Source organism: Corvus hawaiiensis, chromosome 15, assembly GCF_020740725.1.
Source record: "Corvus hawaiiensis isolate bCorHaw1 chromosome 15, bCorHaw1.pri.cur, whole genome shotgun sequence".
Lineage (NCBI taxonomy): Eukaryota > Metazoa > Chordata > Aves > Passeriformes > Corvidae > Corvus > Corvus hawaiiensis.
The window spans coordinates 7,269,799-7,293,669 of NC_063227.1; the positions used below are offsets into that span (position 1 = coordinate 7,269,799).

Genomic DNA, 23,871 nt, shown 5'->3' on the forward strand with positions numbered 1-23,871 from the left:
CGCTCCCGCCCCGGCCGGGCCGGCCCAGCCCAGCCCCGCGGGCCGCTCTGCTCCGCGCCGCTCCGCAGCCCCGCCGCGATGTGGCTGGGCCCCGAGGAGGTGCTGCTGGCCGGCGCGCTGTGGGTCACCGAGCGCGCCAACCCCTTCTTCCTGCTCCAGCGCCGGCGGGGACACGGCAAAGGGGGCGGCCTCACGGGTGAGGCGCGGCGGGGCCGCGGGGAGGCTCCGGCCCGGCCCGGGGTCCGTGAGTGCGGGGCGGGGGCTGGGAGGGCCCGGCGGGGGGAGAGAGGCGCGTTCCGCCCGTCTCCTCGCTGTGTGTGACCCCGGAGCCCCTCGGCCGCTGTGTCCGCCCGGGGCCTGTGTCCGCCCCCGGCCGGGGCTGAGCCGGGGCTGTCAGCGGTCAGGCCCGGGGAGCTGCTGCCGGGGAGCTCGCATAACTGACGGGGTGCCTGGGACCGTCTTCTTCCCCTGTCAAAAATGGCTTCTCAGCCCTGCTCGCGTTGCCTTGAATTATTAAGGTGGTTTATTTGCATATTTTGTGTGTGTATGTGCTTCTTCAAGATGTAGAGGATGACAATAAGACGTGGTTTATATTTAGTAGCTGTATGGAAGTTGTGCTGTGCACGGGCCGGGGGTGAAGCTGTGTGGGTCCAGCCCAGTGGATACCCCTCTGTGTGGGGGACAACCGTGTTTGTGACATAAACTGCTAAAATAACATGACTGTCACCAAAGCACAATGTTAACAACAACAACAAATCCCCTCACTTTTAAAGACCCCATTTATGTGCAGAATGCTTTCAGTTATGTGAATTACAAAAATATGCATTTTACTTCTATGAATTACACCCAGCCAGTGTCATGTATTAGCCCTGTTAGACAAATTACAGAAATGGCGCATCTGATAAACATCCTCAACATAATTCATCTTTTCACAGTGCTCAAAATTATTTTGAACTGCTCTGTTTGATATCACATAACTTGTGCAGTTTTGCATATAGGCCTGTACTTGTATTCTACAATTTTCCATTTTTTTCCAAGAAGAAATGATGCCTGGTGCTATTCTCGGAACATTTAAACTGATGTGTTCCCAATGGGTTGAAGCTTTGAGCTGTGTTTATTTTTTGAGCTAGTGTGGCTCAGTGAGAGTCTTCTTCAGAGCTCCTGGAGGTTAAAAGCCACGTGTCCTTAAGGAACTGTTCAGGTGCACCGTGCCATCTCAGGGTTAGAGTGGGATGTTCAGCTGAGCTGGAAGAGTGTTTTAAGTTGCTGTCAGGCTCAAGTTCTTTAAACATCTCATTACCGGTCTGTGTGTCAATATTTGACACTTTCAGTATTGTCATAGGAAGGATTCAAAATTAACTTTTAATCCTTATCCTGCCTAAAACTACACAAGAAACCCAGAGCCCAAATAGATCCTGCTGTGCTGGATACATAGTTGTTTGGTTTAGGTTTGTCACATGGGCTTGCTGTGGATAATGTTTCAGTGGAAGGACACTCAGTGGTATATTCTTAATTTGCTAATTGCTACATAGATAGCCAAGAGAGATAAGGCAGCGGAAGTGGCATGTTTCTTGATAAAGAATCAGATAGGGATGAGTACGGTTGGCACAGGCTTACCCGAACCATGAGAGCTGGGAGTTGAGACCAGACCCCCCACAAAGACAGAGCCCAAGGAGCAACCGTGCTCCCTCTCCAAGTTCTAATACTAGAGAACTTTTAACCTTGAGTGTGTTGCAAAATTAATTTGCATTAAAGATGCTCATAGTGCATTGTCTAGAATAACACAGCAAAGTATCATCTTAGATATTTGTTTTATCTAATTGAAATAAATACTTAATTGAAGTAAATGGATTTGCTTTGCAAAGTCTGGTCCATCAGCATTTACTCTGGGAAGTGTCTCCTTTCTTCTTTAACATATATACAATTTTTTTTTGCTTCTGTATTGCCAAATTTTGAGTTGCTGACATCTTTGTTTAATCAAAGTACTTCTGGAAACAACCCTGAAACCTGTGAGCACCAGTTTTTCTAGATCTACTTGATTCCATTTGGACAAGTTATCTTATCTGCTGTTGGCAGTGGTGATGCTGAAAGATACAGTATTGAAAACTCTTGTGTCTTTTAGCTTGGTAGGCTTAAAAATCACTATTAGCAACAGAAACCCCGCAGAGGAAAATAAGTTTCACTTCCATCAGAAAACTCTCCTAGGAAGGCTGAGGATTATAATGAGGCTTCATAAGCATTTAATTGCCATCTAAACTTTGTCCATTGCCAGTAGGACAGGCTGCAGTTGGTTTTTCGGTAATTTACCTGCAGTATCTTCATGTTCTCAATCGAGTGCCACAGCACTTCCATCACAGCTGTTCACAGACTCTGAGTATCAGCATCTGCAGTGATGATCCTGTGCTTTTGCTTAACCCAGTTCTTTATTTTGGTATTACATTGCTGTAATTTCTCTCTCTGTGCTTCCTAGGTCTCCTTGTGGGAACACTAGACGTAGTGTTGGATTCCAGTGCCAGAGTTGCCCCATACCGCATTCTGCACCAGACTCAGGACTCTCAAGTGTACTGGGCAGTAGCCTGTGGTATGTGACTCTTGTTGGGGACTAGATTTGAGTTGTTCTCATGGTTCAGATGACCAGTTATCCCACATAGGAGTATCCTGTGACTGCTCAGGAAACTTGCGAGAGCTTCTGATGGTGTAGTGGAAGATTCCAGAAATGACAAAAGTCAGTGTTGTTTAAACTGTAATTGAGGAACTTGAAGCTCTGCAAAAGGTTCTGTTTCTGCAGATGTTAGGAATTTTCTTTCTTCCAAGATGTACCTTGTGTTTGCAAGGTTGTAGTGAGATTGTGCAGGGAATAAATGTGCTGGTTTTGGTGGGATGATGAGTGTTGTGCTCCTACTTACCAGGAGCATGGCACAAGATGGGAACATGTAACATTGTTCAAGGTACCAGAGGTTCTTTGGGGAGCCTCTTTACTGTCTTGGTCCAGTTAATGTTTTTTCTGTTATTTCTGGCCTGGAATAGATGTGTATATAGATCTGTAAAATGTATTAGAATAGTATTTTTTTTAACATCAAGGATCCTTGGCCTCTTTTACTTGAGAAATGTAACTGCTGTTTTAGAATATCATAATGCAACCGTCTGATGCCTGTTGATGAACTTTGATTAAAGCTTTAGGTCCTAATACTTGCTAAAGAGGAAATATCTCCAGACATATTTGTTAGACCAACTTCGTTTATAATAAGAATCTTCACTTCTCACTTTGTGGTGGAAACATAAAATCTGATCATGAAGGAATAATTTGCTAAGCCCACAGAGGCTGATGTCTTGTTTTTCCTGTTCCCACCTTCTCCCCAGGCAACCAACACAATATTCTCCCTTGCAGAGCTACTTAAATTCTGCAGAGGAGAGCTTTAGCTGTTGCTGTGTTTCACAGAAACTCAGGTTCCCTTTTGAGGAGGGTGGAGGCAGAGAATTAAGAAAGACAGTAAACAAAATGGCAGGTCAGGAGCTGCACAGAAAAAAGGAGAATATTTAGTGCAGATCTGTAATTTTATGGTATCTTGACACTCAGTAAGTTATTTTGTTCAATTTCAGGAGTGTTTTAGTTGATACCCGCTGTATCTCAGTTACTTCTAAGCAATGCAGCATGTAAAAGTGAGGCTGGGTAACACCCAAATGGAGTTTGATAAATTATTCTACTGGAGTAAATATGTTGTCTTCATCCAAAGTATTTTTTTATCATATCTGGTTCTCATTCTGCTGTCAAAGTAAGAGTACTGGTATTCCTTTAAAGTTATAAAATGTATACTGCTCTCTAGTTGAAAAACGGAAATATTTTATTTACAATTCACTGTGTGTAAATACTAGTGGGCAGCAATCTGGCCACACATGCAGCTTCAGCTCTTCAGCACTTTGTTTTTATAACCCTCCTTGTAGGAATTGTAAACTTTTACTCCTTCATGTATGTCATTCTAATGTTGTTCTTACAAAGATGTCAGTTATTGAGGCCAGGCTTATTTTAGCAATTTGTCTGCTGTCACTTGGTAAGAGTTGGCAGCTCATGAAACAAAACAGGACACAGACTTTATTCCACTGCTGTTGTTGCTGAACCTGTGGGGTTTTTTCACAATCACAGCATCCTATAATTGGTAATTTTGTGCCCTTAAAATAAACTATTTTGTATTACTCAAAATCATTTATGCTTTAGAAACATTGTCAGATGCTGTGGTAGATGTCAAGTAAATTTATATGCAGAGGCAACAGAAAAAACTTTTGTTGTCATGCACATTGGGCTGTACACACAAACCCAAATTTGTATCCCTGCAGTTCTTTCAGACAGGACAGCTTATTTGCTTCTAGTTTTATTCTCAGATTAGCTAGCATTGGGTTTTTATGGTTTGGTGTCCAGCTACAAATATGTGAAGATGATTTCATGACTGAAGCTGCCTCCCAGGCAACTGTTTGTGTCATTTGTTTTTCTTCTTTTCCGTCATTAACCACACAGTGGTAAAATGTACTCATAGAGAAACTGAGTAGTGACAGGCATGATATTTTTATGTATCCCACTGCATAAGTATGAAACTAGAAGGTAAATTTACTGAAATATGGCAAAGAGAAACAAAAATGTCTATGACTTGCATTTAAAAATATTTCTTTTCATCTGCTTTTAACAATGTTTCTTATTGTGTTAAAAAAACTGAATTTTTTTTATCTCTTCTGCTTTTTTTTTTTCTGTCTACAGTATTGTGATAGGTATCAACAGAGAGGAAGAAAAGACAAATACTTGAAATAATTAATGGAAATTAAGGCAACTTTCTAAAGAAAAGTTATTTAAATTGGTTACAGAATGGAGCTTATCCTTTGTGAACTGTTGTAGGTGTGTGGTTAAAGACAACTAACCATTGGATAGAAAGTTTGCTGAGAATTTTTTACTTAAGAAAGCAGAGAACTTTTTGACATAAATATTTTGTTGTAGGCTCCCTGCTGACCATTGCTCCTGGGAAATGGAACCTCTTTGTAGGTGTAAAAAGTCCAGTTGTTCTGAAATTTTAAGGTTCTTCTGGTCGTTCATTATCTTTGTTTTAGAATGCCAGAAATCAAAAGAATGATTCTTGATGGAAACATAGGAATACTTTTTGTCTGGGAAAAAGGCTGTGTTTGGTGTGCATTGGCAAACAGGCTGATCTGTTGGTTGTGTGCTGATTATCCTTGGTGACAGTGGGGACATTTTATTAGAAACATAATGCTGGTATACCTAAAATATCCTTGACATGTACACAGTTGGTGTGTGTGATTAATCCTAATCACTGTTCAGTAATGATTAGTTTCCTGTGAACTTGGAGGAAAAAAGGCGTTGTTCTAATTTTTTTTTCTTTGCTCTTGCCATCATCTTTCTCCCCTTCAACTAGGATCATCTCGTAAAGAGATCACAAAGCATTGGGAATGGCTGGAGAATAACTTACTGCAGACTCTGTCCATCTTTGACAATGAAGAAGACATCACCACCTTTGTCAAGGGCAAGATACATGTAAGTGACATGTTTCCCTGAAGAACTTCCAGGTCCTGAGAAAGGATGGGGAGATGGTTATAAGAATTTTTTACCCTTTTCAGTCGTACATAGGTATGAAATGTGATGGAATGCATACAGCATTGTCAACATCAGATCACAGTCAGAACACTGAACAAATATATTTGAAAGGAAAGGGTTATGAGCAGTAGATCTCAAGGAACGGCCTGCTTAGGATGTTCCTACTAATCAAAATATAATACCTCTTTAAAATCCATGCCAATTATGCCTTTGATGCAGGGAGAATGTTTAACAAGAGTTCATCTAGCAACAGATGGAGGAGAGAGAATTCTAGTTTGCAAGCAATGTATTTGCCCTGCCAGTAGTCTGAAAGGCACCCAGGTTGTAAAGGAACTGCACCCCAACTTCCACTGACTTTGGACTCTGGTGTCTGCTGGTTGTGCAGTTAACACACTTCAGATTCCCAGCCCACAAATCCTCCAAAGCAGAAACTTATAACTACAGTTCTTTATTGAACTGCAGAAGTTGCATCTGTTTCAGCTCTCCTGTCAGATTCTTTCTATCTTCTGTGTGTCTGTGCATGAGAGAGATTGTGGTCATTTGTTTTTCCTTCTGGCCAGTCAAGATCTGACAGATTGCAGAGTTTTGCCCTTCCTAGCATATGATCTTCTTCCTGTTGAAGAAGCATGTGTGCAAGTGAAAAGAGACTTCAGTTCTCCTGCAGGGTGTTCCAAGTGTTCCAAGCCAGCCATGAGGAACTCAGTCAAACATTAAACATGAGTGCTTGTGGCATGTGTTCAGGAGTGGATCCCAGACTCCCACAGTATCTGGCTGCCCTTTCTGCATGTCTTTGCCGTTTCTGACATGACAGGAGGACTGATAAGTGCTGTGTCCTGTTCCTTTGTGCCTTCTGGATTACTGCTGTGACCCTTTGCTTTGTACATTATTTCTGTTGGCAGACACATTCACTTCCATTTCTCCTCTCTCCTCCCTTGTCCTTTCAGGGCATTATTGCTGAGGAGAACAAGAATGAGCAGCCTCAAAGTGAAGAGGATCCAGGTAAATTCAAAGAGGCTGAACTAAAGATGCGGAAGCAGTTTGGGATGCCTGAGGTGGAGAAGTTGGTCAATTACTATTCCTGCAGCTATTGGAAGGGACGTGTCCCCAGGCAGGGCTGGCTGTACCTCACCGTCAACCACCTCTGTTTCTACTCTTTCCTGCTGGGCAAAGAGGGTGAGTTATGAGCCTGCAAGTTGTGTTTCTGTCATTTCCCATGATCTTTTTGATGCAGTTGATCTTTTGTGTGAATTCATTTTTAAGCTGACTGGTTTTTTTCCTTTTAGGAATCCTTGAGCTCTGCCTGGCTCAGCACATAAATCAGTTCTTGCTCTCACAGGCAATTCAGTGCTGTTTAGACTGAATGCCCAAGTCATTTTTTAAAACATTTCTCAAGTCGTACATCTGTTTTACTCAAACTGGATTACTTTTTACAAATTTTAGACTGACTGGATTAGAGAACCAAGCAGTATTTTTACCTTGATGAGTTTTATCTGGAACACCTGCCAGGACCTAGTATTTACAAAGCTTGAACTCCTGAGTCCAAAGCTAATTTGCTGGAAAGAAAGAATGAAAACTTCAGTAACTGTAGTTGAAAGCACTTACTGGATGGGAGATAAAGCAGTTCCAAAAGGACTATTTCTAGTCTAGTTAATCCCAAAGGTTATTTCCAAGTATTTTTGGAGAACCCAGTAAAATTGTGAAGAAAAGAACTGTCCATGTATAATGGGGGGGGAAATCCTGCTCCACTGAGGGCTCACAGGCTGCTTGACCTTAATTTCTGTTTGGTTGTTGTTTTGCCTCAATTGTAATAATAGTATTTTTTTAATTCTTTTTCTCAGTTACACTGGTGATCCAGTGGGTGGATGTAACCCAGCTAGAAAAAAATGCTACACTGCTGTTCCCTGAGTGCATTAAAGTAAGCACAAGGGACAGTGAACTCTACTTTTCCATGTTTCTCAACATCAATGAGACTTTCAAGCTGATGGAGCAGTTGGCCAACATTGCGATGCGGCAGCTACTGGATAACGAGAGCTTCCTACAGGATAAGTCTCTCCCCAAGCCCAGGAGGCCTCTTAAGAACATCTCTGCATTAAAAAGGTATGTATATGTTCTCAGCAGTGAGAAAAGAAGATAGATAACAGGGGATTGTAAAAATAAATCTGCGTTATTTTGTAGCTCCCAGGTGCTGCTGGGGTGTTCTCACTCTAGGGGCTGCATCACTTATTTCAGTCATTAGCCCTCTGCTTCTTCTCTCTTTTTCCCCATCCCAAATTGGAGCTGAATTCTCACACACACCCTTGTGTGTTTCTCATGCGTGGCTAGGCACTGTCAGAAGGACTTTTTAGAAACCGCTGAAGTTCATATGTAAAATAAAAGGTGAAGGAAGAAAATTACACCAGCCCCTTTGTCTGAAGTTAAAGATTTATAAAAAGAAACAGATTTGTATTGTAATAAATCCTCCCACTGGCGACTGTTCTCTGCAGTTTCAGGATCTGATGTAACATTTCAGTTTTGCAGATGCACTTGCATATTTTATCTTGTATTGCAGGACATACCTTGTCAGGGAGGCATGTCTGAAGGCTGAAAGTGGAGTCAGAGGAGGGGTGGCATCTCAGTTAGAGAAAGGAATACTAAGAATACACAGCACAGTCTGAAGGTTGTGATTGGAATGAACATTTGACGTTAGTGCTTGAGTGGGTTTTTCCAATGAGTAAGAAAGCTTCAGGGTACTACCCTTTACTTTTCCCCAGAGACCTGGATGCTCGAGCCAAAAATGAGTGCTACCGTGCCACTTTCCGGTTGCCCAAGGATGAGTGCCTGGATGGACATACAGATTGTACCTTGTGGACACCATTCAACAAGATGCATATTCCTGGCCAGATGTTTGTTTCCAACAATTACATCTGTTTTGCCAGCAGGGCAGAGGAGGCCTGTCATCTCATCATTCCTCTCAGGGAGGTGGGGATTTCTTAGCTATATGTTAAGACTACAGGCCTCTCTTCTCTTTTGTGTCCTTCTGTCTTTTGTGCTGTGCTTTATGGATAATGGAGAACATGCTAGATCTGAATGGCCCTTGTCTTTGTGTTCTAGGTGACAATAGTTGAGAAAGCAGATAGTTCCAGTGTCTTGCCCAGCCCTCTGTCCATCAGCACTAAGAGTAAAATGACCTTCTTCTTCGCCAATCTGAAAGACCGGGATTTCTTGGTACAGAGGATCTCTGACTTCCTGCAGAGAACACCATCTAAGAAACCCTGCAGCATCGACAGGGAATGGAAGTGGAATGTGGCTGATCCCAGCAGCGAGGTACTAAGGAAATAGCTGGGAGGAACTTTTATCAGCTTTTCAGAGCAGTGCTCCTTACGTCACCAGCCAGTGCTGTCTCTGTTAGGCCATGAGCAGAGGAGGGAGCCTGAGTTCAGACATTTTCTGTTCTCTTGTCCAGGAGGTTCCAGAGCTGCCTTCCAGCAGCCCCCTGGCCGTCAGCCCCACGTCTGCTCTCAGCCATCGACCTGTCAGCTTCTGTGCTGGGCAAGTGCCAACAGCCTCTCAGGGACTGCTCAAACTCTTCAGGAGGGATGCTGAGGAACTCTCTGGACCCAAAGGGGTAAATAATATTTTTATGTAAAACAATTTACTTTAAATAGTTTGCAGTAGGTTGCTGATTTCCTGGCCTGCTCTAGAATGGAAATGTATTTTATCCCTGCTCAGTATCACTGTTGTGTGTGTCACAGTGCTAGTGCTGCATAGAGTTAACTTGACTGTCAGCTTACTCTGTTTGTACTGACATACCTGAGATATTTGACCAGAGGCTGAGAAATGAGTGTTACCAGTGTTCTGGGATGTGAGTTCATGACTTTGAAGAACAAGTTTTCTTCAGAGCAAGAAAGCAGGGAACTGGTATCTCTGCTTGTTAGTTACTCATCATGATCCATGATTCTGCTTGCATTTATGTGGAGATTTGCAAGGTGTAGTTTTAAAAACTTGACTTTAAGCAAGGTCATAACTGATTAAGAACAGGATAGATTAGTATATACACTCTTTGCTTTAGCAGAAGGAAGAGAGGCTTTAAATGTCACAATATTTTTTCTTCTGAAGTGCAGGCCTGAGTATATCCAGAAATCACCTGTCCTACAAACATAAAAATGAAATATTCCCCTAAAATAGCCATATTTGTTCCTTTGAAGGCAAAGGAGAAGATGAAGGAAGAGTCTTGGAACATTCATTTCTTTGAATATGGGCGAGGGATGTGTATGTACCGCACTGCCAAGACGAGGGAGCTGGTACAGAAAGGAATCCCAGAGAATCTCCGTGGAGAGCTGTGGCTCCTTTTCTCAGGTAGGATGTTGTGCTGCATATTTTGGCAGCAGGAATAAGCTTTCTTCACATCTCAAAGGAAAAGGTAAGAATCGTAGCTCATTTCAGAAAAAATTTATGACAAGTTAATTCCATCTGAATAGTACTTTGTGGTGGCTTTCTTTATTATCCTACTAGCTGTTTGTCTTTTGTCTCTGTTTCAGTGTTGGCACCTAGACTCTAACATTTAACGATGCATTTGTTGCTATATTTTCACATCTATTTGTAGTTCATGAGTTCATGCAGTGCTTCTTGTCTCCCTCATCTCTGAAACTGGGAATCTGTATTTCCAAGCACCAGAGGTAAAGCAATGTTTGTTTGTCATTTCAGGGGCTTGGAATGAGATGGTGACTCATCCTGGTTACTATACAGATCTTGTAGAAAAGTCAATGGGAAGGTACAATCTCGCTACAGAGGAAATTGAGAGAGATCTGCACCGCTCTATGCCAGAACATCCTGCCTTCCAAAATGAGTTGGGAATTGCTGCCCTCCGGAGAGTCTTAACAGCTTATGCATTCAGAAATCCAACAATTGGGTACTGTCAGGTAGGAAAGAAGTCTTAGGCTTGTTACTCCTACACAGTGGCCATGATTGACTTGGACTTTTTCTGCAGTTTTTTGTTTAGTTTCAAGTTTTTTCTTCATGCTGTCTATGTAGTGGTGAGAAAGTAGGAAAGAAGTTATGCTGCATCATCTCTTAAATATCCTTTGAACACAGTATTTAAATAGACTTTTCACATTGCTGTTAGATGTAATGTCAGTGTCTTTAATAGTTTTCCTGCCAGAGCTTTTACGTAGTTCAGCAAGAACATCTGGTTTCATTAAAAGGAGCAATTAAATCAAATAAGTGATGTTGCACACGGACAGTATATTGAAAATGAAGCCATTTGCTGATTTGTGAAACAACTTGATGGAAATTCAGGTTCATTTTGTGTATTGCTATGGTGTTACAGGTTCTTGTAATGTTGTTCTGTTATGACCAAATTCTTACAAAGATTTTTGTGAAGACTTTGAAAATTATTCTTGTTCATGTTGTTTACTGAAAGTGCGTGACACAAGATCATCAAATTATTTGCTGCCTCATGAACAGAGGAACTGAAAACAGGAAGAAAAATTGGCTTAAGGTCATCTATTGACTCAGATACCAGTAGAAGCTGGAAATAGATATGACTCTTAGTGACAGTTTGCTGTATTCATGCTTTTAAGTTTAGCTGGTCTGTAGTAGCAGAGCTTTCATGAAGTCCTCCTTGTTTTTCCCCTGCACCTGTTTGTTTGCTGTGCTGGCTCCTAGGCCATGAACATTGTCACCTCGGTGCTGCTGCTGTACTGCAATGAGGAAGAGGCTTTCTGGCTCCTGGTGGCTTTGTGCGAGCGGATGTTGCCAGATTACTACAACACAAGAGTAGTGGGTGAGTCCTTGTCAGATTCCTGCTGCAGCCTGGATTTTCAGCTACGGTTGCACCAGCATCTCCCAGGAGCATTTTGTTGTTCAGAATGAATTAAATGTGATGCGTTTTGAAGATAATGAAGCACAACTCTGTTCCTTTTAAGGTGGCAGGGGTGTGATGGAGACATAGGAAGAGACACTACAGGCCTTCAAGGTAGTAGGTACTACCTTGTAGTAACAGGGAAGATGAAGTCACTAAAAATTGGTATCAGGAGGGATCACTGGCAGTAAGGAGGCATATCTAGCAGAAAATTACTGCGTTTTAGTTTTCCCCATCTGGAGGCATCTGAATGATGTGTTAAATCTTTGGAACAGCCTCTCAGGAAAGGTTAGTGAAAGCACCACTTCATGGGCTTTTAAAGTTGGTTTGTATAATTGAGTATAGTTTGGTGTAAATACCATAGTATCAGTAATCCTCCGCCCCTTCATTCAGGGCAAATGCACAAATTAATGAGAGGTTCTGTGTTGAGAGGCTCTGTGTGTGTATGCTCTGCAATGTAGGAATAGTCTCATTGGTTTTATTGAGAACAGGGAAAAATATTAATGTCTTAATTTTAGTTATGATGTTCAGAGGCTTGTATGAAATTCAGTGATCTCACACTGTTTTGTTTAATAATTGCTTAGCTTGGTACCATGACACCACCATTTTGAGTTCTACCATTGTTTCGTTTGTCTGTTTCAGGTGCATTAGTGGACCAAGGCATCTTTGAAGAACTAACACGAGAGTATCTTCCACAGCTGTCAGAAAAGATGCAGGACCTGGGAGTGATCTCCACCATATCCCTTTCCTGGTTTCTCACTCTCTTCCTCAGTGTGATGCCCTTTGAGAGTGCCGTGGTCATTGTCGACTGTTTTTTCTATGAGGGAATCAAGTTTATCCTGCAGGTGTCATTGGCCATACTTGATGCCAACATGGAGAAGTTATTACAGTGCTGTGATGAAGGTGAAGCCATGACTATTTTGGGCAGGTACCATTCACTGTTCTTATTTATAACAGAATAGTTACAGTGGCCTTTTAGTCATCATCTCTTTCTACCTAATAGCAGGTCACAGTTAACACTCTAAGATGAAACTTGAGCTCCAGAGAGGCTTGCTATTGCTTTCTGCAACAGCTGAAATTAATTGTTGGCTCAGCTATGGAGGAATCCCATACTTCTGAGGCTGTTTTGCAGCATAATGCATTCCTGCATCTCAGTTTGAATTTGAACTCTTAAAGGTTGTTTATTTGAAATTTACGTAATAATTCTGCTTTACTAGTTAGAATAGATTCTGGCAGGAATCACCTTCTAGAAACATAAAACATTATCAAGCAGATATCTCCCAAGTCTAGTAAATGTAAGATTTGCTTGTTTGAAATGGGAATCTCTTTTATGTGTAGTAAGATCTTCAGCATATGACTAGAAGCCCACTTTTTAAAAAGAGTAAATACCCCCAAAATAGGATAAAAATCAATTTTACTCCAGGTTACATTGAGGGTAGCACTGCAGATTAGATGGGAAAAACTAAACTCTTCTTCTTGTTTAGATTAATGATACAAAGAAGTTGGGAGTAATGCATATGGGATATTACTTCTTTTCCTGGACACTAATCCTGGAATCTTGCATCTGTTCTCGTTTTTGTCCACAGATATTTGGACAACGTAGTTAACAGACAGAGTGTCTCTCCCCCTATTCCCCACTTGCACGCACTGCTGACCAGTGGAGATGACCCCCCACTTGAAATTGACATCTTTGAACTCATCAAAACTTCCTATGAGGTAAAGTTCTGGCTTGGTTTTTGCCTAACATCCCATTTTATACTTTGTGCTGCCAAATTCTGAGCGATGTTCATAGCTTGAGGTGCTTAAGGAGTGCAGGCTGAAGCCATTGTTCCACCTGCTTGGTATGAGCAGAACCTGACACTGTTGGCTATTGCAGATTACGAAGGGTCTGCCTAACACCAGAGGGACTAAAATGAAGACTGCAAATAAGGAAAAAGTTACAGACTAGAGATTTCTTCCTGCTTTGTCAAAAAAGTCTCCATTGTTATTTCTATTTGAGGATTGTTAGTGCTAGGGAGTTAAGGGGGGAAATTCAGGGTAAAAATTGTGAAGCTCTCTGCAGAAACATGGAAGCATCCCAGTTCCCATGAATGGGAATCCTGTTCTGTGATCCACATTATAGTAATAGGAGGGTGACCCCAGAAAGGTGCCAGTGCTGTTAAAATACCTCTGCACTGATAGAGGTGTTCCTCATTATTCACACTGAGCACAAACTCATAAGAAATTTGCTTTTGACTGATGGAGAGAACACAGGTGAAAGAACTGGTGTTTGGCAGTTCTTCTCTGCTATTCTCTGCTAAGTGTGGAATCGTTTCCCTCTTTATCTCCTGTTTTTCACCCCATCCCCTTCTGGCTGTTCACACTCAGGCAGCTGTCATTTTCCTGGGTGTTTTGTTTGCTTCTTCAAATCTGCCATCTCTGTTTGTTCTTGGTTTCTTTTTATAAAAGAGTGTCACCAAATTCATATTACTTGTGTGACCTAGTCCATAGAAAAGCTTCTTGACTATGGTGTTTCTGGCTGAATCTCATGGGCGTCCTAGAGGAAAAAAAGACAGGGCTGGAAGGAATGACAACCTGTCTGTTCTCTTATCTCTGCCACAGTACAGGACCTGTATTTCTGTCAGTCCTGACAGATCCTTTTTCAGTTTTTCTCTAGAGACCTCTGATGTCGGATTTCTCATGAACTCTGAATTATTTCTCTTGCAGGACAGGAGTGAATAGGGAATGGAGCTCAAGTTTTTTCTCATCTTGCTGCTGGTAAAAGGCTTCTAGTGGTGGTATTAGGTCATCTCTGAGGGGATACTACACTTGTTAAAGAATGCGTAATTGAAGATTGGTTGTTCTCTCTTCAGGAGATGATGTTGACCTGATCTGCTTCCTTTCTTGTAGAAATTTAGCAATCTGAAGGCAGATGACATTGAACAAATGCGTTTCAAACAAAGGCTGAAAGTGATCCAGTCTCTGGAGGATACAGCCAAGAAGAGTGTGGTATGTGACTCCCAGAATGAATGAGCTACCAAATGGCAGATTTATGGAAAGTGTTTTGCTGTGAGCATCAAGAAACTTCGTGCTGTAGCAGACCAAGTTTTAAGTGACTGAAAGAATGATTGAATGAGATGTTTGGCATGGAGAGAGAGGAAAAAACACCTGTAGGCCTTGACATAGTCTCCCCTGCCTAATGCTGTCTGTTTTACTGCTTGCCTGGAATCTTTGAGAAAAGCTTGCTAGCAGATAATTATTTTACTGCCATTTAGAGAGTTCATTAGGGAATTTTACTGAAGGGTTCATGGCCAAAGGGATGTGTCCATATTTATTGCTGTTATCTCCCATGTCCTAGGTGGAGAATCTCATCAGGGTGTTTCTCATCAGTGTTGTTCTTTAATGCACCCAAGTCAAACCTTTGAAGATAAAAACAGGAGGAGGGGCAACACAGTCTGCTCAGTCAGGTCTACACAAACAGGAAATAAGCACAGTAAACTACTGAAAACGTCAGCAGTTTCTGCTTGACTGCAAACTGCCTTCCTGATTGGTTTCCAGGGGTATTAGAATGGTGATGTTTTCCTTCCCATTCTGTGTCATATCTCCTTGCACTTGTTTTCTTCTCTTCTATGTTACACAGATTTTTCACTGAGTTGTATTTAACTTTTCTTTTTGAAGTAAATTGTTCACTCTGTTTTGCCTGTAACTACAGGTCCGAGCTGTGTCTGGTGACATTGGTTTCTCTATGGAAGAACTAGAAGAGCTGTATGTAGTGTTCAAGGTAAGAAGCCTTTCTTGAGAGTGAGGAAGAATGTTGTGACACAAATAGCAAAGTATGTTGAAAGGGAGGCAATGACTTTGCTTTAATTCTTAATGTGACGTATCAGAAACTGATGTGGCATTCTGTTACGCATGGTGCCAGTAGGACTGGCCCTGTTACTATCTGATTAATTATTTTTAATTTTTTCCCCCGAAGGTGGCCAAGCCACATCCACAGTAGTTGAACAATACTCAGAAAGAAACTGTGGAACCAATGAAAAGGAATGTCATGTAGCACTGAGAATGGGGAACTAGGATTGACTGTACCTCAATTTTTATTCTCAAGTTTTCCATTGACCTCATCTGTAATTGTGACAAGATTACTTAAGGGCTTTGCCTCTATTTGTCAGCATATGTATTTTTAAAAGAATGGTATTACCCAAGTGCATTTACCAAAGTCATTTACCAAACTCAGTTGTGCTCTGCTGTAGACTCAGAAAGAGAGGCTTAGATCTAAAACCGGCATGCTCCCTTTGCAATAAAGCCTGAATGTCATTTTGTTAAAACCTGAAATCATATTTTGAATTTTTCACTTTAAATTATTCTTTGTGTTTTTCCTGGAATCTCTGTCTCTTCCTTCATTTCGTATTATTTTGTAGTGAAGTAACACTGGGAATAACAAGGCAGATAACGTGTTCCCTGAAATGTCTCTTCTTTGCTCCCTCAGTGCTATTCTTGAGCTGTAACAGTCTCCACTCCTGTGGTGCAGCATAATCTGCTCTGTTAATCCTTTCTGTCCAAAGGCCAAGTACCTGATGAGCTGTTACTGGGGGAATAACCGTGCGGCTGCTGCCCGCCGGGACCAGAGCCTGCCCTACCTGGAGCAGTATCGCATAGACATGGAGCAGTTCAAGGAGCTGTTCATCAGCCTCACCCCCTGGGCCTGTGGGGCACATACCCCTGTGCTGGCAGGGCGGCTCTTCCGCCTCCTGGATGAGAACAGGGATTCTCTCATCAACTTCAAGGAGTTTGTGACAGGAATGAGTAAGTGGTGTTTTTGGAGAAAATGGAGTGCTGCAAAAAATGTGTCTGTCCTTTTCCAAGAAGAGAACTAAAAGGAGATAATGGTGTGTTCACTGTCGTGAGGGGAGGATGACAGGAAGCCTCAAGCTGGACAAAATATGCCTTTTTGGTGTGGATTTCATTATTGATTCTGCACAGGACTTCGAGCAGTCATTGTATGGGAATTCATTCTGGTTTGAACCTGTAAGCAGAGGCTGATTCTTTATCATTAAAGTGCTATTTTTCTTAACTTTTTTCTTTTCTGTCCAGGTGGGATGTACCATGGTGACCTCACAGAAAAACTCAAAGTACTCTACAAACTGCACCTGCCTCCTGGTGAGTGACTGCTTCTGTGTACTGCTGCTATTGAATACGGGCTGCTCTGACATCAATTGACATGGGGTGCCTCATGAGTTTTGCTAATGAAGTGGGTTGCACTGCTGTTGAATTAGGTTAGAGATCTTAACATTTGCTTCTGTGTGAATACAGCTCTGAATCCAGAGGAGACAGAGTCTGCTTTGGAGGCCACAAGTTATTTCACAGAGGATGTGACAACAGAAGGTAATGCAACACTGCTGCCTTTACCTCTCAGTTAGGCAGGAGTTGCAGCATAGATCCATGTGCTCTGAACAGTGATTTTGTGCAAGGCATGGTCCCGTGCTGGCAGTGTGTTAGGATTGCCAGTGTGTTTGAGTTCACTGTCTTTGTTGCATGATGGGGAAGAAGTTTGGAGCTAAAACTCCTCAGTGCCAGTTCCATGCAGGATACAGCATGCTCTGAAGCATGGGCACAGACTGCTGAGGAGGAGCAGTGTGCTTTCACCAGGCCCTGTCTCCCACCATGATTTAGGTTTTTCATGCAAGTCTCATTGTCTCTCTTCTTGTTTTTGTTTTCTTCTCTGTGTCTGTCTATGTCTGACCTTTTCTTCTGTTTTATCTGGGATATTGTCCCCTCAACCCCTTTTTCTGCTGCTCAAGTATCTCCTTTTGTCTCAGAGCTGGATATCTGCCTGCACTGTGAGTCTCAAGGTCAGTCCATGGATTATGTGCATGCATTGAGCATGGCTATGGTGCTGATACCACCTGCCAGCCCAGTGTGCTGATGTAAATACTCTGAAATTATTGCTGCTGCTCCTCTCTCATGACACTGTCACTATTAATAAAGTGCTATAAGTAATGAAATATCTTTCAGTATATTCTGCCTGTTGAGTTTCAGCCTTGGTCAAAATAGGTTTTCTCTGGCTTCTTTCAGTGGAATTCATCTCATCCTAGAAACTGGTGGTCAGAAAGAAGCTCAGAACGAGGCGGGGGGGGGGGGGGGGGGGCGGTACTAGGCTTGCTGGCCTGGATAGGTGATTCCTGTGCCTACTCCACAGTCTTCCATTTTAAAGGAATAAGGATGCATGCCATTGAATTGCCGAACTGTTGGTAGACCAGTTTACTGCATTTCTTAAAATACAACATTGGGGATTGTCAGATAGGAGATCAAAGTATGTCAATCATGCTCAATATTTACCAGAATACAATGATGCTCCAAAAAATCTGAGTACTACAAGAGGTAGTTGTGCAGTTTGGTGTAGGTGGCTGATTTAACAGTCTGAGTTGAACCAAGACTTCCTGTTTGCTCTAATGACAATATAGGGAACCAGAAGTGAAGTTCGTGAAGTTGGACTGCAAATTGCTCCCAAAATGTCAGTTCAGGCAGTGAATGATTGGGAGTGTAGGCATTAGTCACATATGTGCTCAGTAGTGGTTTGGGTTTTTTCCATTCATTATCTTGCTTTGGATGACTGAACATCTTGTCTTTAAGCCATCACATTGCTTTGCTATCTTTCATATCTGTGTTTTCACGCTTTCTTTTAAGACCTCTGCCCTCTACCTCAGCTCTTCAACCCACTTTTTGAGTGCGGCTCTTTATCCATCTCATCCCATCAGCCTCTTGCTTCCATCCTGTTCTGTTCACTCCTCTAACCATGATATGGGAGTGTGAGATGTAACTTCTATTAAATGTACTCTTGTATAATTTTAATTTGTATATTGAGTTGTCTTAAGTTCTTTGTGTGTTTTATTGCTGAAAATCAGCTATTAATTGTTTTATAATTCCATAATTTTTAGAAACCCAAGAAGATAAAGGAAGGAGAAATGAGAATGGTCCAGAAAAAGGTAATTTCATCATCAATAGACCACATTCTAATCTCATCTCTCTCGTATTATGACTTGTTCGTTGTCTTATGCTGATCAAAGAGACCTTGCAAAGTGTCCCTTGTGGACAGAGGTAAAGCAGGAGGTGAGCTGAGAAATAAGTATCCCTTATGCCTTACTGCTCCGACTCTTTTACATACCAAGATCACAGCATTTGTAAATCATGTTGGGTAAGTTGTCAGCTCACTTGTGAGAAGTCAAGCTGCTGCAGCACTGTTTAATTTTTTGCTCTACTGAGCTGGATCAGATAAACCAGCAGTAAACAATGCAGTCTTCCTGGTAGATGCTTTCATGGGCTGTCAATAACCCCTTCTTCAAGCCTGATTTTTGCTTTGAAAGTCTGAAACCATAAACCACCTGACTAGTGGCTTGTTCTTGCCTTGCAGAGGAGAAGGGTACCAGTCCACAGGACTACAGATACTACCTAAGAATGTGGGCCAAGGAAAAAGAATCCAAGAAAGAAACAATTAAAGATCTCCCCAAAATGAGCCAGGTAAGAAGGGAATATGAAGGTTTCCAGTTGGATCACTGGCAGCTTAGTGGAATTCTGCAGTATGTGCAGCCATTGTGCCAGCATGTTCAGTACTTGCCCATAGTTTTCCCTGCTGTTCTGGTCTGGTGAGCTTTAGAACCTCTAATTCCACACATTTCTGTTGAGCTGTGCAGTGGATATGGACAAATTGCTTTTTATCAACCAGTCAAATGTAGTGGATTCACTCTGCCTCACACACCAGTTTTTCCTATAAGAACTGCACTCTGTGTTTTCCCTCCAGAGCAGGATGTTTCAAATATGCCATCAGTCACAGAAACTTGTTCAGCTTTTTTGGTTTTGTGTTGCTTCGAGTTACAGCTGCTTGGTGGAAAGTGAAGAATGTGGTTACAGAAGAGAGAGTCAGATGACTGCCGTGATCTTTTCAGTCTCTAATTTCCTTGGTGGGTGCTACTTAAACCAGTTCAGAAATGCTTAGAAGCTGACCACAGAAGAGTAGCAGAATAGACGTAAAACTTCAGGTTTTCTTAGCATTAGTGAATATGTGACTACTCTGTTCATCTGTCAGCAGAAAACCCACCACATTAAATTGCCAGCTGTGTCTCAATTTAGCTGCAACAGAGAGGGGAGAGTTTGCCTGTGTCAGACTGTTCTGAACTTAGTGGGGAGGCAAATAAGCAATGAGTCATTTGAAATGGTCCCTGTTGCCTCATCTGCCACTGACAACTTTTTCAGCCTGATACATGATTATTTGGTTTTTGTCTTTTAAAGGAACAGTTCATAGAGTTATGCAAGACCCTTTACAACATGTTCAGCGAGGACCCTGTGGAGCAGGAGCTGTACCATGCCATTGCCACTGTGGCCAGTCTCCTTCTGCGGATTGGGGAAGTTGGGAAGAAATTCTCCAACAGGCCCGCGAGGAAGTCTGAAGACTGCAAAGCAAACAATATCCAAGATCCTGTGAGTGAAGAGGAGTCACCAACATCTGAACAGAGTCAGAATTCAGCAGTAGAGCAGCAACCCCAAGCTGACCATGAGGACAAAGCCAGCGTTGATGCTCTGCCTGAAAAAATACAGCAGGAAAACCACACTCTAGGAGATGGGTCAGGGGAAGGACAAGGCTCTCCTTTACAGCTGCTATCAGATGATGAAACCAAAGATGATATGTCCATGTCTTCCTACTCCATGGTCAGCACAGGCTCCCTGCAGTGCGAAGACATCGCAGATGACACGGTGCTGGTTGGCTGTGAAGGCAGCAGTGCGGCTGCCAGGTATGGCAGCACCATTGACACTGACTGGTCCATCTCCTTCGAGCAGATCTTGGCCTCCATGCTGACAGAAACAGCCCTTGTAAACTACTTTGAGAAAAAAGTCAACATTCTCCAAAAGATCAAGGATCAGAAGAAGGTAGAGAGGCAGTTCAGTTCATCCAGTGACTATGAACTTTCCTCTGTGTCAGGGTGAAATCAAGAAAGCAGGAGTTGTCTTTGGGAGACAAAACAGGAAGATAGTGTGGCAGATGGCAAGATGGTTTGGTATTTTCTGTTTGGGGTTTTTTTTGTTTATTCAGAGACCAGTAACTACACAATTACAATAGAATCCAATTGATATGGGGCTTCTGACAGTGACTGTTTTGTGTAGGTGTTTCTTTGGCTACTCTGGCTGAGAGAATTAGTTTTACATTCTTGAGAGCCATTAGAACCTAATAGCCCCTGACATATAGAATTACCACCATAAATTATGCATGTCTGCCTTTTGCTATCTTTTATTTCAATGAAGTTTTATTTCAGACAGTAACTGCTCCTTGCCTGCCCTTGTTTGCTGTAGGTTCCTGGGTAACTTGCACAGCAGATGCAGCCTGGCTTGAAACCATGCTCACCTCTGGCTGCCAGTCCGAGAGCTATTGCAGTGTAGTCAAGTGCTGTAGGACTCTGACCTATAAATAATCTTGTAAGTTCTTGTAAGATGTTCTGTGACTCAGCAGCTATAAAGCAAACATGCCCCACTGCTCCCAGCACCCTAAGATCTAAACACAGATATTGCTCAGACCTGCAGATTTCTTTCACATATGATTTGGCATATTCATAGTGTCTGATCACTTACTTTCTCCTTCAGAATTCAGGAGTTTTCAGGCAAACCTGGTTTTCTAGCATTTGCTCTTCTATTTCTTTGAAAGCCATTGGTTTTAGTTTGTCTGGGAAGCCACAAGCTCCTTGGCTTCAGTGCAGAAGTGATACTGAGTCAATCAATGGGCTCATGATGGTTATAATGAGGGAGTAAGTTCCTAAAATAGAAGTCAGTGAATCAGCCTCAGCATTCCAGGGCAGTGGCTCACTGGTCTGCTGGACTTTCCCTGTCAGTATGTTTACTATTTATTGCTGATTCTCTGTTTTTCCTAGCTAGTGATGGGTCCAGTTTTTAGGAGGACCTGTAAGAATACTCCGGTCAGTCAGCCCTCACAAATGCTTGGGGCTGGAAGTTGTGCAGGAGCATTGTGTCACCCGCTGCTGCTCAGTCTCCTTTCTTGAGAGTCTAGCAATGGACATGCTCTTAGAAACTACTTGCACATCCAAGGGCATTTGTACCTAAAGGGGAAGAATTTAGAGCAGCGTGGCTCTGCCAGCAGCCCCTTATGGGAAACCTCAATACCAGAGCTCATTCCAGTTAGAGACAAAATAACTGGGAGACTGAGTGTGTGCTCTTCTAAATCAATTAAAACCAGAGGAAACTATGAGTTGCCCTTCTGGTAGCAGGGTGTGTTCTCCAAGGAAGGAGAAGTAATGCTGTTACTACAGACAGACTTGTCTCAGCACAGAGGCAGTGGCCTTGCAGGGGCAGGGCGAGAGATGCTGCTGCTTGGCCAGAACAGAGCCTGCACTGAAGGCAAGGTTTGATCCAGCTTTTGGCTGGCACTTGGGATCTAAAGGTAGGAAGGACACATGTGGATGTTCCCATTTAACACTACTTGGTGTGCTACTCAGTGTTAATTCATCCTTGTGACATTTTCGGTCTGTATTCACAGCTGGTACATATTTCTTATTTCTCTGCCTCCTCTGTCCTGTATCACTGGAGAGCAGCCATTAGTAAAACTGCTTTTACTAATTATTCAGTAATTTATTGTAATTTTTTAAAGTACAAATAATACATGTGATTTTACACTGTCTGTCTTACTCGTCATGTATACAATAAATGAATCAGAATCCTATAGGTTATTTGGCTGTCTTTTATTTCTCTCTGAGCTCATGGAATATTGCTGGTTCTTTACCCAGTTATCAGAAAAAGTGTGTTACCAAAACTGTGGGAAAACCAAAAACTCTCCAACAACATTTTTAGTGTTAGAGAATCAAGGCATTACTTTATTCTGGCCAGGATGTTGTTCTGGCCAGGATGTGCAACAGAAATCATTTCAGCCACGCATAGCCCAGGTGTGCAGAGAAAATCATTCCATGACACATGGCTCTTTACTAGATTTTTCAGACACTCAGTACAGTCAAAACCCATAGAAATTCATTGGTTCAGTGTTCATTGGTCCCAAGTTACACAGTTCTTAGTATTTGTTTTTTTATTGGTTATGGATTTCTTTGCCTCCGATGCTAATGTCCTCATTCCTTGGTTCTCTTATCAGTCTTTTCCGGACCAGGTCTCGCTGACTGTGCCAGGGGTGATGTTGGGAGCTGATGGTCGTTAATGGTCATTATCTTCTGTGTATCTTCTGTGCTACTCCCAGTCTGTTGAGATGTTAAGCTCATCACGCCTTGAGTGATGAAACAGTCCTTTGAAAAGAAAATTCCTTTCCCCTGGGGAAAAGGCGAACAAAACCCCTGATAAAAGTTATGTAAAAAATTTTAAACTTGGTATATTTCCCAACAAGTGGACTTGGTGTGACTGTACTCTTTTCTTTCCTTCCTTTTTTCTTTCATTTTTTCTTCTTTCTTCTTAATTTATTTTCTTCATATTGTTCTTTTTTCTCTTTTCTCCTTTTTCTTTTTTCCTTTTCTCTATTTTTTCCTTTCTTTGTATTCCCTTTTTTCCCCCACCTTTCTTTTCCCCATTTCCCCCCCTTCTTTTTCCTTCTTTTCCCCCTATTCTTTTTCCCCCTCTTCTCCCCCCTCTCCCCCTTTCCTTATTTCTCTGTATACTTACTTTTAATATAACACAGACCAGCACATCTCCAGCTAGGTGCAAACCTGACCGGTGCCGATGCAGGTGCAGACACGAAGTTAACGCACCGCCAGCCGGCCCAGCAAAGCTGTGCGGGGTCTGCCCTCGGGAAGGGGGCTCCGGCGGGTGGCTTGATGTGTTTGGGTGGTGAGAGCGGAGAGCCCGTCCCGGTGCCGCTGTCGCTGCCCGATGCCGGTGTCGCTGCTCGGTGCCGCTGTCGCTGCCCGGTGCCGCTGTCTCTGCCCGGTGCCGCTGTCGCTGCTCGGTGCCGCTGTTCGGTGCCGCTGTCTCTGCCCGGTGTCGCTGCTCGGTGCCGCTGTCTCTGCCCGCTGTCGCTGCCCGGTGCCGCTGTCGCTGCTCGGTGCCGCTGTCGCTGCCCGGTGCCGCTGTCGCTGCTCGGTGCCGCTGTCGCTGCCCGGTGCCGCTGTCTCTGCTCGGTGCCGCTGCCCGGTGCCGCTGTCGCTGCCCGGTGTCGCTGCCCGGTGCCGCTGTCTCTGCTCGGTGCCGCTGCCCGGTGCCGCTGTCTCTGCCCGGTGTCGCTGCTCGGTGCCGCTGTCTCTGCCCGGTGTCGCTGCCCGGTGTCGCTGTCGCTGCCCGGTGCCGCTGTTCGGTGTCGCTGCCCGGTGTCGCTGTTCGGTGTCGCTGTTCGGTGTCGCTGCCCGGTGTCGCTGTTCGGTGTCGCTGCCCGGTGCCGCTGCCCGGTGCCGCTGTCGCTGCCCGGTGTCGCTGCCCGGTGTCGCTGCCCGGTGCCGCTGTCGCTGCTCGGTGCCGCTGCCCGGTGCCGCTG

The 23,871-nt window shown here is 43.2% G+C and overlaps 1 protein-coding gene across 3 annotated transcripts; it reads left to right on the forward strand.

Annotated features, from left to right (window-relative positions):
• The first annotated feature begins 10 nt into the window (after window positions 1-10).
• On the forward strand, window positions 11-22,128 carry TBC1D9B (TBC1 domain family member 9B). Of its 3 annotated transcripts, none has more exons than XM_048319422.1 (22): window positions 11-196; window positions 2,471-2,581; window positions 5,415-5,533; window positions 6,538-6,766; window positions 7,432-7,690; window positions 8,344-8,551; window positions 8,684-8,896; window positions 9,036-9,197; window positions 9,778-9,928; window positions 10,277-10,491; window positions 11,237-11,354; window positions 12,075-12,360; window positions 13,019-13,148; window positions 14,322-14,420; window positions 15,124-15,192; window positions 15,974-16,214; window positions 16,503-16,568; window positions 16,722-16,793; window positions 17,210-17,260; window positions 18,347-18,394; window positions 18,820-18,926; window positions 19,695-22,128. In XM_048319422.1, the coding sequence occupies exons 1-22, from the start codon at window positions 79-81 to the stop codon at window positions 20,385-20,387; spliced, it is 3,765 nt and encodes a 1,254-aa protein (XP_048175379.1). In that variant the 5' UTR covers window positions 11-78; the 3' UTR covers window positions 20,388-22,128. The 3 variants fall into 3 exon arrangements, with proteins under 3 accessions (XP_048175379.1, XP_048175380.1, XP_048175381.1); XM_048319423.1 differs by having other exon boundaries at window positions 17,228-17,260; XM_048319424.1 differs by lacking the exon at window positions 17,210-17,260.
• Window positions 22,129-23,871: the final 1,743 nt, after the last annotated feature.

Coding starts and splice junctions, on each gene's coding strand:
- TBC1D9B (XM_048319422.1), top strand. CDS start 79: ATGTGGCTGGGCCCCGAGGAGGTGCTGCTGGCCGGCGCGCTGTGGGTC. Junction 15,193..15,973: donor AGCTGTATGTAGTGTTCAAG/GTAAGAAGCCTT, acceptor TTCTGTCCAAAG/GCCAAGTACCTGATGAGCTG. Junction 18,395..18,819: donor TGAGAATGGTCCAGAAAAAG/GTAATTTCATCA, acceptor CTTGCCTTGCAG/AGGAGAAGGGTACCAGTCCA.